Source organism: Cricetulus griseus, chromosome 2 (assembly GCF_003668045.3).
Source record: "Cricetulus griseus strain 17A/GY chromosome 2, alternate assembly CriGri-PICRH-1.0, whole genome shotgun sequence".
In the NCBI taxonomy this organism is placed as follows: Eukaryota; Metazoa; Chordata; class Mammalia; order Rodentia; family Cricetidae; genus Cricetulus; species Cricetulus griseus.
The window spans coordinates 9,697,868-9,712,794 of NC_048595.1; the positions used below are offsets into that span (position 1 = coordinate 9,697,868).

Below are 14,927 nucleotides of genomic sequence, written 5' to 3' on the forward strand. Positions count from 1 at the left end.
TAATATTGAAAGACCCCCTGAGGCTCAGGCCCCCAGCATCTCAGCACAGGACCATGTCACCCCAATCACCCGGTGAGGCAAAAACTTCATGCAAACAAGAAGTTTTGTTTGCTTGTTTGTTTTTAAGATTTTATTTATTTATTATGTATCCAACATTCTGCTTCCATGTATATCTGCACACCAGAAGAGAGCACCATATCTCATAAGGGATGGTTGTGAGCCACCATGTGGTTGCTGGGAATTGAACTCAGGACCTCTGGAAGAGCAGTCAGTGCTCTTAACCTCTGAGCCATCTCTGCAGCCCCACAACAAGAGGTTTTATTGCAGTTGTTTAACTAGCTAACCCCATGTTAGCTCGGGCCTTTCATCCATCCACTATGGCAGATTGCTGGGAAAGACGCTCTAAAGCCACTGCATAGAGATCTTATAAGGCAGCTTAAGGAGAGTGTCTAGGGGTACACACAGGCTCAGGATTGGTGTGCCTCCTTGGCAAGCTTGCAGGGCTTGCCAAACTGTGTTGATTGGTCAACTGGTTGTTATGGCTCATAGGACCTCCAAGGGCTGTTGCTATGCTCTGTGCATTATTGCTGTGCACTTGTCAGTAAAGCACACCCAGAGCCGGAGAGCATAGCACCACCAGCTAACTTCTGATTGGTTCCTTGTCATGAGGCAGGCATCTGACATTCTAGTGACCAAGGCAAGGTCAGGCAGGCACATGCTAGGCTGTTATGGCTGCCGAAATGGGGAGCTGGTCCCTTCAATATTCAGTCTTAATTTTGAGCCCTAATATCAAACTCTGGGTCTTTTATTAAGCCATCAGGTCATAAAGTACACGTGATGTCTCCTTTATAGACAGCTAATGGTCAAGGGAGAGAAGCAGCTGGAAAAATCATTGTGGGAAGTTTGGGTGAAGTCGGTCTGCATTCACAGATAACAAAACTCACCAAGTCCTAAACAAAATCCACTCTGGGTATACCACAAACAAATGCAAGGCATCGGGTGAAAGCCTGGAAATTTAGCTAGAAGCAGAGACGTCCGGGAGACGTCTGGGCGGGCGCATGCTAAGAGGATGTGTGTGTCTCCATCCTTATTCCAGGAAGTGAGCAGCCTATATACAGACTTACAGCACGGTGGACAAACGCTGTTTGAGATGCCAGTGGAGCAAGGATTAGGAAAGTGATGCTCCAGGCGTCGGTGGCTCACGTGTTTAATCCCAGCACTTGGGAGGCAGAGGCAGGCAGATCTCTGTGAGTGTGAGGCCAGCCTGGTCTCCAGAGCAAGTGCCAGGATAGGCTCCAAAGCTACACAGAGAAACCCTGTCTCGAACAACAAAACAAAAAGATAGAAAAGAGGATGCACCTGTGGTTATTGACTGACAGGCAACTCAGAGAGACCCCATGGGGGTTGGGGCCCATTATCATCTCCAAAATTTCCTACATGGAATGTATTGTTTTGTATCTCCATTGAGGAGGCAACACTGTGTGATTAAGATTCCTGGCTTTTTGTTTGTTTTTGTTTTTGTTTTTCTGAGGCAGGGTTTCTCTGTGGCTTTGGACGCTGTCCTGGAACTGGTTCTTGTAGACCAGGCTGGTCTCGAAATCAAAGATCCTCCTGCTTCTGCCTCCCGAGTGCTGGGATTAAAGGCATGTGCCACCAGTGCCCGGTGATTCCTGGCACTCTTAATGCTGTGAATATAAAGACCTCTGTTCTGTGTCCCCAGCATTCACTGTGAAAGACACCAGACAGTACTTGTCCAGGCTTCTGGGAACACACTGTCCCTTACCAGCTACCAGAACATTTAGGAGTCTCTAACTGTCTTTCACTTGGAAATGCATGTGTCCTGCCCCCTCTTTTCCATATTTCCCCATGTCAGCCTCAGTCTGTGATTTGAAACCTTTGCACACCATTTTCTTCAAAATGTATTTATCACTGTCACCAATAGTTCCTCATGATGGGAGACTAAGATGCCATGACGTTCTTTAGCTTCAAGGTTGACCTGAGGACGGTGATGGGGAATGAGACTGGTATTGAAATGCTGGGAACAAGGGGGCTGTGTGCTTTGATGAAGATACACTATCAACCGAAAAACCTCAACACCTTTTTTATTTGCAATCCCGGATGTACACAGTGTACACACACTCCCCATACTGGGCTTGCATTCTAGGAAGCAACCTATCCTGCATCTTAACAGGAGCAAAATTTGGCCTCCTGGCCATAGAAACAGCACCTCAAACAGAAATTACATTCCCTTGTTGCAAAGACGACTTGCCTGGAATGCCCTTCTACCAGGAGTGTGTCCTGCAGCTCAGAACACAGTTGGATAAATTTTTCTCTAAGTATTGTAGAGTTGTCATAGCATTCCAGAGGGGCGGGATATTCCTCCTGGGTCAGACTTCTCATTTTGGCTGTGTGATGTAGAAGTTTCTTCAGTACAAGCAGAGAGATATCATTATGGTACAAATTGATCTTGGTAAGCTCGGAGCATTGGGTCAGGGCAGGCAAGATGGCATTGACATGATGATCCATCAAGTGGCACTCCTCCAATTCCAGGGTTTGCAGGGTACCTTTGATTCTCTCGAGCAGAACGGCAAGCAGCTTACGACATGAAACAGAGCTCTACACCACTCAGGTTCAGATGTTTAAGGTCACAGATGATCAGGCACTGGCTCAGGTAGTCCAGGTCTGAATGTGAGAGCTGGCAGGAAGTGATTGACAGGGTTACCAAGGGCTTCTTCAGGCACCTAGGAGAGATCAAGAGATTAGTTGTGCCAAATGGTGTTGACCAGGCTTGATAGGATTGAAAGCGAGGCAGATGACGCTTTTCCCAAATCTAGTCTGTCCCTATGTTGGATTCAGATTCATTCTAGCAGTGTCCTGAAAAGTCCCCTGAGGAGTATGTAACCACCACAGCCATGTCCCATATGCCCAACTTCAAGCCTAGTATCATATATTTCCCCTCTACTCAACTCCTTTTTGGACACCAACCTTTCACACATGAGCAATTCCAGGCATGCTGGTGCCTCTTCACACATGGCTTGGCATAGAGCTCCTCTGCTCGCTGTCCTCTGTGTCCACCACTGCTAGGTTGACGACAGTGGGCAGACCATCATGACCCCCTACCTTGTAAATAAATGGATGTGTTTGCTATGTTCTGGAGAAGCCTCTCCATCCTTCCTTACCTGAGCCACTCTTCAAGGCAGCCTTTTAATATGTGGACTTCATCTAAATAGAGATTCCTGAGGCAGGGGAGTTTTGATAACTGAGAATGAAACTGGCTTAGGCATTTTGCCTCTGCAGCAGATTGACTCGGGAAGGGACTGCAAATGCTTATTAGGGAGAGGGTGTGCAGATTTATCATCTGCCCCATGTAAGGATAAATGTGTGCCATGATACAAAACTTCAGCAGACACAATTGCAGCTCCTGGATACAGTCTAGGTGTAACATGTTGGAGAACTGTGTGCAAGAGAAGACAGGTGAATTCCAAACATGGAGCTTTCTACCGCATAGATTAACAGAAGCTTTTTGCCGGCTGGCCCACTGCAACAGGTGTGCAATACATGCACTGTAAAGGATCCTATGACTTCTAGTTCAAGAAATACTGTAAAAGGCTTCTGCCCAGAGTTAGGACAGATCGCCGCTGTCTGCTCCTTCCTCATGGATTGTGGTGAGCTTCCAGCTTTCATTCTCCAGAAGTCAAGGTTCGTATTTACCAAATCAAGCACTCTCAGTTTGGACCTGTTGATAAAAGAGGGAGAATTCCCAGATGATGAGACAAGGCACCACTTACGATCTAATTCTTGTCTACATATCACATCAGCTTTGCCTCACGAATCTTGCTTTTTCCCTTTGCCTAGTGAGTGTCAAGCCCAGGGCCTCATGCTCAATGAAACTGGAACTTTGTCAAGGAGGCATCTCTAGCCCATCTCATTTCCCTCTATTCTGTTCCCATGGAGCCCAGCTCACCCACTAGTGACGGTGGGTCTGGCAGGGAGAGGACTCTTCCTCAGTGGCCATGTCTACTCTTGTGTCCTCCACATTTGCCATCCTCTATCCCGAGCTCTAAGATGCCTCTGATCCATCTTTGGCCAAATACTCCTAGACCCCAGTTGTTCCTTCCATGCTTCCACAGATCCTTCCTCCATCCCAACTGGGCCCTGCTCACCTGGGATGAACCTTCTCTGTCATCAGCACATCTAGTCCGTCAAGGAGAGGTTTCAGAGTCTCCAGGTCGCTGTTGAGAAGCATGCCTCCTGCAGGAAGGCATGGGAAAGGCCAGGCAGGCACCATGGCCTCAGGATGTTTGTAAGTGTGTCGTTGAAAGCTTTCTTAAAGATCTCTGGGAACATCTCCATGGCAGGTCCTCCAGAGCACAGATGATCAAGGACTCCTCCCTCAGCAGCCTCTCCAGTGCCAGTTGCACAAGTGTGGGTGGGGCCCGGGCTCCCATTCTGACACCATTCAAAAACTGAGGAAGCCTTTCTTCTTCCCACCCGAGGACCTCTTGGGGCATGATGGCTGCTGTGGCCATGGTGGAGGTCTCAGTTTTCACATTTGGATCACATTGAAAGGTTTAAAAGCCCATCTGCAGTGTGAAGCCTGTCAAAAGCATGCTCTTTCTTAAAGACCCTGTCCACATCCTACCACATTTCAGGTGAGACCATCCCCACTGAGAAGGGCTCACCACCAAACCTGAAGACTCAGCCCATTTGGTAGCTTCTCCATGCCCTTCAATAAAGCAAAGGAAACGCCCAGTGTCTAATCTTCCATCCACCTAGCTGACCCTGCCTGGAACAACTGAGAGATTCTGTGAACTGGGCATCATCAGTTATTGACTTGGATTGTCTGAAACCTGTCTGATGTTCCAGGGAAAGAGGCGGGAGGGGGCAAGCTTGTACTCTCTGTGCTACAGAGCAGGACAGGGTGGGGAAGAAACACTAAATAGAGTCAGTGAAGCTTCAGCAGCCATTGCCACCGTCTGTAACTGATAGTAAAGCATCTGGAAGGACAAGGCTATGGGACGAGGATGATAATTTGTATGTTACAATCAGGAAACTCCCTAGATCAGTGTCATGGTTGGTTACTTCAAGACTTGGAGAACATACTACCTGAGGGCTACAAAAACTAATGGAAGCCAAAAAACATGAAATTTCAAATGGAGAGTAAAATGATTGTTCACACTAATGTGAACACTGAGACAAGGGACGCAGACTGTTTCCTGCAAGATTCAAAACATCCTGGTCTCCATGATGGGACCATGACTCAACTGGCAGAGAAAAAGCAATTCTTGTTCTTGATCTCAGCCCTGGCTGTCCAGAAACTCACTCTGTAGACCACGCTGGCCTTAAACACAGAGAGCCTGCCCCTGCCACTTAAGAGCTGGGATTAAGGGAGAACACAACTATGCCTGGTTTCACCGGGCTTGGTGGCACACACTTTAATCCCAGCACTCAGCAGGCAGAGACAGGCTGATCTCTGTGAGATGGTGGCCAGCCTGGTCTACTGAGTGAGTTCTAGAACAGGCTCCAAAGCTACACAGAGAAACCCTGCCCAAAAAATAAATAAAAGAAACACAAAGATCAACAGAAGCTGGGACATGGTGGCACACGCCTTTAATCCCAGCACCAGGAGACAATTTCAATGAGTTCAAGACCACTGGTCTACAGAGACAGTTCCAGGACAGCCAGCACTACAGAAAAATCCTGTCTCTTATGGAATAACTGAGAGAGAGAGAATGAGAGGGGGTGAGGGAGGAAAATATCGCACAGCCAAAGCATATGAATGAGTCACACTTAACTCCCAGAATTTCCTGGATTCATGGCCACCCCGATTTTCATAGTGGGGCTGTCTCTAAACACGGAAACTGCAGACTTAAATAATGACTTTGATATTCTGCTCTGAAATTCAGAGCAGAATCTGTGAAATCCAGGCCAGGCAGGGTTATATCTGAAGCTCATATATATATATATATATATATATATATATATATATATATATATATATCCAGGAAACTACAAGTGAGATAAGAGGTTCAATGAGGACAACCCAAGCCTAGACTGTGCTGGGTGAGATGGGGTTTCTTGATGGAGCTAAGGGACTTACCTGATTTGAACACTGGCAACAGGTCTCCAGATTCCAGCAGGGATAGGCAGTGACTCCAAGAGGCACCAGACACCAAGATGCTGAAGGTTACTCTGATTGCTCTGCACAAAACACACCTTTCCACAGAACCTCCTTCTCCTTTATAGCCCTGCACTTGCCAGCCAAAGACTGTAATCTGACTGAATAATTGAGGCTCCATCCAACTCTCCCTTTTTGATACACAAGGTATCCAGGTGGATTAAGATCAGATCTCCTGCGGGGCGTTGGTGGCACACGCCTTTAATTCCAGCACTTGGGAGGCAGAGGTAGGTGGATCTCTGTGAGTTCTAGGCCAGCCTGGTCTCCAGAGCCAGTGCCAGGATAAGCTCCAAATCTACACACAGAAACCCTGTCTCAAAAAACCAAATGAATAAATAAATAAATAAATCCAGCAGGAGGCCATGGGAAGGGCCAGTCTGGTACCGTAGCTCTCAGCATGTTTGTAAGTATGTTCTTGAAGGCCAACCCAAACATTGCTTGGGGTGGCAACCTGGGTAGGACGTCCAGAGCCGAAATGAACAAGGCCTCCTTCTTCATTATGCTCTCTTTGCAAGCTGCTGGAGTGGTGGGGGGCCGTGGTCTCCCATTATGACTGGCTTGCAGGAATAAATATCCTGGGAAAGCATGGAAGCAAAGATACCATTAACCACTGGAAATTTAGCACGTCCTTTAGATACTTTCTCTGTCTCTCCCCTGCTGTGATTAAATAGCCTACCAACACCTCCTGGATTGGAGCTCACTGTGTAGTCTAAGCTGGACTCACACTCAGAGAACATCCTGCCTCTGCCGCCTAGTGCTAGGATTAAAGTGTGCACAAAAATGCCCGCTCTAGATTGAAAACGATCAGCTCTGTCAAGGTATTTGAGTGACTTATTTGTCATAATGGCCTGAATAAACTTGAGTTCAAGGTCACCCTGACATTCTTAGCATACTCTCACTGAACTAAACTATAGAAATCACAAATGACCCAATTAACTCTCATAAATATACAAGGACATTGGCATTTTCTGGTTACAGGTGGGAGAGCCAGCACTGAAAACCACAAATAGGAAGAAGACAGAGAGAGGAAAAACACCATCAGATTAGGAGAAAACAGTCTTGGGTCTCAACTTACCTCCTGTCATTTCTCTTGTATCCACAGAGGGCAGAAGCTTCAAGTGGTTGACTTGAGGAATGTTCCAGAGCAGAAGGGCCATTGTTTATCAACACTGAAGCATCGTTTAAAGATCATCACTGAATTTCGCCTCCCCCAGGATCAATACCAGGCACAGCTGTTGGAGTGGTGGAGGAGAGAAGGCCTTCCCTGAAGCTGTGCTGTGTGAAGCTGAAGGTTGGGACATTGCCATTCCACAGGGTCAAGAATGTCTTCAAAATTTTAAACCAGAGTTCATCGAAGAGTTGGAACTGAATACAGTGGGGAGTCTCTCCACATTGGCAAAATTTGTACCTATTTGAGAAGGATATGGAATTTTCAAAAAAGCTGCTAGTGTGTGCCTTCCAAGGAAGGACTGCCACTGCTGGAGAGGAGAAGCATGTCACCTCGGTCATTTCTCACTTTTCAAAACTCAGCTGTCTGCAGCATCTCACCATACAGGATGTCTATTTCCTAAAGGATCACATGAATCAGTTGCTTAGGTAAGAAGATGGAGAGCAGACCTTCTTTCCTACACCAGAGAGTAGAGGGCCCCTGGGTTCTGCAGACCGCCGTGCATTTCTTTCCCGAGGAATATGTGAGGATGGTCTTCTTCCCTGGGAAATGACTCAAGGGCCCTCATGACCTCACATCGCTGAGCAATGAAGTGTGATGGGTTGTGTGGAGGGAGCTGCCGTGGTTGAAGGACAACACTGTAGGTTAGATCTCGTGAGGGTGGAAATCTGTGCAGTTTCCTCCAGAGCAATCCTGTCAGATCTAATGTGAGGAACAGGACAAAGAAGAGGGCACTGCATAGGGAGGGGAGGACTCAGACACGCACAGTTTCCCAGGCGAGCCCTGTGTTTAGATCTGGGAGAACCCGCCCCAGGCTGCCCCAAATTCCCAAACAGTGTGAGGCTCTATTGAGCAGGAGTGGGCTAAGTGGACAGCAAATGGAAAAGCTGAAGAGTGAACAAGTGTAGAGCCTGTGACAGGGAGGCAGTGATTCTTCAGGAGGCAGCCTGACATGTGACCATGTAGGCCCCTTCTTTCTCTTCCTGTGGGCCCTCTAGCCTAGTGGTATCCATCACAACTGTAGGTGGCTGCTTATCACTGAAGAATAGGAAAGGTAGCTGTGTAATGCACCAGTCCTACCATGAAGGAGATGCCCCAGGGTGGAAGGTGTGACTATCCTCAAACTCAGATCCTCCTGCCTCTGCCTCCAAGTGCTGGGAATAAAGGCATGCTCCACCACTACCCAGCTTGCAAGAGGGTACTTTTGATTGAGAAAATCATCCACCAAACTGGCCTGTGGGCATTTTCTTGATCAACATTACTATGGGTGGACCCATCCAATGAAGGGCATTGTGGTCCTGAATGGTATAAGACAGCAGACTGAGTAAGCGATGGGGGATGAGCTAGTTAGCACTGTCCTTCAGACAGGGATGTTTCAGTTCCTGCCCCAGCTTCCCTTTAGTGATGGTCTTATAAGCTGCAAGGTGAAATAAACTCTTTATCCCACAAATGAAAAAAGTCTTGGACAATCTGAACATAAAAGACAGCCAACATGCCGGGCGTTGTTGGTGCACGCCTTTAATCCCAGCACTCGGGAGGCAGAGGCAGGCAGATCTCTGTGAGTTCGAGGTCAGCCTGATCTCCAGAGCAAGTGCCAGGATACAGGATAGGCTCCAAAGCTACACAGAGAAACCCTGTCTCAAAAAAGCAAAAAAAAAAAGGGAGAGAGAGAGAGAATACCAAAGTAGCAGCGTCTCAGACACAATCTCCTTACCTTGTGTAAGGGGCCGTGGGCCTAAAACTATGCAGCTTAAAGCCCACCTTTGTAAGACATTTAATGACCTTTAAGTTTGCAGCTTAAAGCCAGCTCTGTGAGCCTCCTGCAACCTGTAATTAGATACGGTTTGGCCAAGAGGAACTGCTAACTGCTAACTGCTTCTGTTCCAAGAAAGGGTCTGGAGCTTTTCTGTTCACTGTTCCAAGAAAGACCACTAGTTGTTCCGGCTGACAAGAAGAATGTTCCAGTCCCAGCAAATACCTGATGGTCCTTCTATTATTCCCCCTAATTCTATTGTTGCAGGGCTATTTAAGCCCACTCTAAGCCCCAATAAATCGAGACCTTGACATTGCACAGATGGACTCTTGTCCTTTCTTGAGCCGCTTGGTCTCCCTCCTCTCTCGCTCCTATTTGACTCGTAGGTGGTACCCCCTCGAGACCCACAAATAACCTGGCCTGCTGGACAGGTCAAGTGGCGCCCCACGTGGGGCTCGAGGTATGGTGGTCGCCGGACAGTACCAAGAGAAGAAGAGACTAGTCGACCCAAAGTGGAGACGCCCTGCATCGCTCGTGCACCAGACCGTCTCGAGGTAAGTACTGCTGTCCCATTATAGTCATGGGCAAAACAGCCTCTAAGGAGGCCCTCTTTATCAGAGAAGTAAAGTGTAGTCTAAGGGAGAGAGGAATAAGAGTTAAAAAGAAAGATAAAAAGGAGTAAGAATTAAAAAGGAGAAGATAAAAAGAAATGAGTTAAAAAGAAAGATTTAGTCCATTTTTTCTGTTTTATTAATAAAGCTTGTCTATGTTTGATTTTAATGGGACCAGACATAGCTCCCCAGACCTGGGAAAAGGTTGGGAGAGATTTAGGTAAGATGTATGAGTTAAACCCCCAAAAAATAAATGTTCCTGAAGTTATTCTTAATTATTGGGCTCTTCTCAGGGACGTCATTCAGAGCCCTGAACTCATCGGTGAGAGGTCTCGCCTCTTGCTGACTGTTAAAGACTTCCTTCAGAAGTCGTGACCATTTCAGGTACAGAAGCCAATGACTGACCTTCCCCCATTCCCTCAGCCTGTGCTCTCACCCTCCCGGGGCTCTGCATACTTGCAAGCCACTGAGGACTCACTGGTCTGCTCATTGCTGGCAGCATTTCTTAGAGGCGGTCAAGCTTGGGGGCTGCACCTTACAGCCTTGGGAGATGCCACCATGGTTGATGGCTAATTAACGTATATAAATACTATTGATACAGCCAGACAGAAACTGTTTTTGAGACTTATAGAAAAGAAAAGGCAACATATTTAAGCTTAGAATAGTTCAAATTTTGGATGCTCATATTTCAGTGATTGACTATAAGCTACAGTGTGAAAAATTTCAATTAGGATTTTTCTTTTCTACAAGCTGATCATAGCCTAGGCAAAAGGAGAAATGTGAGACGTATGCAAGTTATGAATGAACGGTGTGGCCACACATGGATGCGTGATGTGATTGTGAATTTATGAATGCAGATGAATGGAAATGCCTAAATTGCCTTGGATATGATTAGAGATATTTACATTGCCTTGGATATTGTTTTAAAAATATCAAAATCACTTTAATAGAGTCCAAAAGAGCATCCAGTTAATGAGTCAATGTCTTAACAGGAAAAATTATGATTTGAGCCCTAGGAGATAGTCAGTTAAAAAGTTAGCAAAAGTTTATACCATTAGCTTGGAGATATGAGGAATCTATGATACTATAAAATTTGGCAGATGAGAGGATGTAGGTCTTACTAAAATTTTATGGTTAAAAATGGACATCTAGAAAATAAGGGTTGATGCATGATTTTGAGAAGGATTTATGAGAAGCCTCAAAAAAGAGCCAACCTGTTAGATTCACAGCTTGGCAGGTCAGCTAACATGCAAGTGAGGTCTTATCAGCTTGTCAGCCTCAAAGATTAGATTAGAAAAGGCTACTCAAAAACTCTAAATAAATCTAGAGAACTGTTAAAGACATATGTTATATTCTAAAGAAATTGGGGCTTAATAGATAACAATTAGAAAAGATAATTTAAAAATCTTTTAAATGAGTTTTTTAGAAATTGTTATAAAATATTCATTGGTTAAGTATTTTTTTTGAACATCTAATGCTGATTTAAATCCTTTAAGCAAAATTCGATAAGGAGATAATGATCCAGATATACCTAAACAACGAACTAGAAAGGTAGACAAGTTCATATCTCTCACTCCCTGATGGGGACGCTGGAGGGACGACAATTCCATGATTGCTCTATGCGGCCCTAAAAGAGGAGTGCTATTTCTATGTTAACCATTCTGGAGTTATTAGGGATTCCATGGCCAAGCTCAGAGAAAGACTCAACCATCGGTGAAAGGAACGGGAGTTCCAACAAGGCTGGTTTAAAGGAATCTCCACCCTCTTAGGACCCCTACTTATTCTTTTACTGCTGCTTACTTTTGGGCTATACATTCTTAATCACCTACTCCGATTTATTAAAGAATGCTTATCCATAACCCAAGCCCTAGTTCTTAATCAGCAATATCAGGCTCTCAGGCAATAAGCAGGACCATGGGTTTTAGGATTAAAACCTCACAAAAAAAGATGGGGGAATGAAATATTTTAGTTTGCTGAGAGAAAAAGTTTTAAAAGATTTTAGTTCACAGAGAGAAAAAGTTTCCCACAGGCCTTGGCCCATTACAAGGGGTTTGGCCCCAACCCCGGGCACGTCCTATGGTTTAGACCGGGGGCAATCGCCAAGACAATCCTCTTTGGGTCACACCTGGCTGGCCAACAGACAATCAAGGACTTCCCAGGGTACATTCTATGGTTTTTCCTCTGTAGAAAAGCAAGTCACACCTGGGTGACCACTCTAACATGAGATCATACTTTGTAATCAATCACTTTATGCCCCTTGCCTGTATGCTGATCTGTGGTTTTTTTCTGTATAAGGAGCCTGTAACCCTTGCTGGGGTGTGCAGCTTCCCCGATATTGCTGACACCTGAATGAGCATTCGTTCAATGTTTTAGAAAGTATTTTAAAAGAGAACCAAGTATGATACATGTCTCCTACTCGAAGCAACCGTTTAATTGATGGTTTCAGAACAATGATTTATGGGCGATTGTCTTTGCCCAGTTTTCTGGAAGAATTAATAATCAGTTTCTAGCTCATGAACTGTTACAGTTTGCACTAATGCATCTTTTGTATTTCCAAAATTGTAAAAAGCAGTCCTATAAAAATATGCTATGTTAATTTTTACCAATGGTTCTATTGGGAGAGTCACTTATATAGGTTATTAATACAAAGAAATAGAGCAGACAGCTCTGACTTCAGCTCACATATTTAAATTGCAAGCGGTTATGATGGTCTTTTAAATCCTGGTAAATAATTCATTTAATTTATATACTGACAGTCACTATGTCTTCAAGGATCTTATGGTAATAGAGAAAATTCCATACATAGGATCCAATATTAGATTAATTTGAGCAAATTCAAAATGTTATTCACCTAAGAGAATTATCATGTTTATGGGTCACAATGGGAACCTATTAAATAGGCCTTTCCCTGATTACTAGCCAAATGGAATGAATTAACTGCTTAACAAAATCAGCTGATTTGCCTCAAATAGAAAAAGCTCAACAGGCTTGTAACTTTCTTCATAATAGCAAAAGTCTAAGTAAGAAATTTGGCTTAACCAGAGAGACTGCTGGTCAAATCAAACAATATAAAATAGGTCCACAATATGGCTATGGCTAATTTAAGGATGAATCCTCAAGACCTGCTCCCCAACCATTTATGGCGAATGGATGTGACTCACATTACAGAGTTTGGCAAGTTAAAACTGTGCCACTCCACAAACAGGAGAAGCCACCAGGCATGTTATAAGTCACTGTTTAAGATGTTTTGCTTACATGGGAATGCCAAAAGTTATAAAAACAGATAATGGGTCTGGATATACTAACAAAGCTTTCCAGCAATTTTGTGCTTAATTCCTGAGACCGGTGCTACCTGGACAGCCCTTGTGGCCTAGTCCCGCCAGGCATGCATGGACCTGCCTGCCGAGCCAATGGCGATGGGCATGGCTGGGCCTTTGGGCCTTTGGGGACACAGCATGCCGCTGACTTGGCGAAGTGAAATGCCTGCCTCCTTGCTTCTGTAGCAGCGGCGAGACATGAGGCTAGCCCACAAGCCAGGCAGTGGTGGGGCTCGCCTTAATCAGCCAAGGATAGCCTCTGGCTTCCATCAATGGCTCAAAATTATACTCAAGCCTTATGGAAAGATCCCCTAACTTACAAATGGCATGGACCAGATCCAGTCCTCATTTGGGGAAAAGGACATGCATGGAATTTTGATACTCAGGCCAATGGGGCTAGATGGTTGCCTAAATGCCTTTTAAAACTAAATAATCCACCCAGGGGAAGCCCCTGAGAAGCCTTCTAATTCTGCTTAATTCTAGATAAAAGATGCTGTCTTGCGTTTCCCACCTTCAATTTCCATTGCAGCTGGAAGCCCTTATCAGATCTACAACTACCCCTGGATGATCCTCAACTAAGCCAGTGATGCTGCCAATGCTTCCACAACTATTACGACCACCCCCTCCTATTCCCCCTTGATAATTGATTTATGTGTTTTAGCCCTAGGGGCCTTTCCAGACTAGGGAACCCCTGATCATTTTTACCTTATTCTCTCCTTAATTAACCCTAGTGTTTAGGCCCTTCATCAAGCCAACCACTCCCTTATAGAGGACTGTTGGGTCTGTTATTCTTCCACCCCTCCCCTTTATCAGGGAATTGCAGGCACTTATTAATTCCTACCTTGCCTGTTCTACTAGATTAACTACTTAAATAGTCACCTCTACCTTTTCAAAAACTAACCAGATTCATTAAGTCTCAGATTGACGCCATCCTCAAAAAACAGGTTTTGGTCCACTACCATCTCCTAGAGGCATTAGATTCTGAGCTGCCTGATGACTATAAAAACCCCCACAGTCCTAAAGGACTGGAATTCTCAGGCCTTAAATCCATGGTAAATGCTTCTGCTTTAGCCTTACAGTCCCTTAATAATTCTCGCTATCAGGAATGCTGGATTTGCTTTTCCCCTCGGCCGCCCTTCTATGATGGCATGCTAACTTTCAAAAATCTTCTCTTCACTAATGAGACTTCCTCACTAAGATGGCATTCCATGAATCATGAGGGCTTGACCTTAAGTCAGGTCTCAGGCAAAGGCCTCTGTATTAGAGGACCGGAACTCCATTTCCCAGAACTCTTACAGCCAATGTGCAGCCAAACTATCATTATTAGCCAGTCATCTACATATGTAGCTGCACCTGATGGAACTTATTTTGCTTGCTCTCAGGGACTCACCACCTTTTTTCCACCTTTCAGTTTCTAGAGAGTAAAGATTATTGCATTTTGGTATGGCTTTTGCCCCGCCTAACAGCACAGGACCCTGAGGAGCTGCTCCCTAGCTGGGAGGAAAGGCCCCGTCATAAGACAGAGCCCATTTCAGCCATCACCTTAGCTGTCATGCTGGGCTTAGGGGCAGCTGGAGCCAGAACAGGAATAGCTTCCCTAATAACTTCCAAACAGCAATATGCACATTTGACTCAATTGTCCCAAGCAGTAGATAAAGATATAAAAGAACTACAAACAGGACTCCAAAAATCTAAAGGACCCTCTGGTCTCCCTGTTAGAAGTGGTACTGCAAAACAGGAGAGGACTGGATTTAATTTTCCTCAAAGAAGGTGGACTCTGTGCAGCTCTTAAAGAGGAGTGCTGTTTTTACAAAGATAAAACTGGGTTAATACAAGATAGTATAGAAAAAATAAAGAAAAATCTAGAGGAGAGAAAGAAACAAAGAGAGCAACAAGAGTC

The 14,927-nt window shown here is 45.1% G+C and overlaps 1 protein-coding gene across 1 annotated transcript; it reads right to left on the bottom strand.

Annotated features, from left to right (window-relative positions):
• Positions 1–2,184: 2,184 nt before the first annotated feature.
• LOC113833894 (oogenesin-1-like) lies at positions 2,185–4,448 on the bottom strand. Its single transcript, XM_035441187.1, is given in 7 exon segments — positions 2,185–2,599; positions 2,601–2,741; positions 3,180–3,259; positions 3,488–3,584; positions 4,164–4,293; positions 4,296–4,352; positions 4,355–4,448. Coding segments are annotated over 7 exon segments (1,014 nt in total).
• Between the last annotated feature and the right edge of the window lie 10,479 nt (positions 4,449–14,927).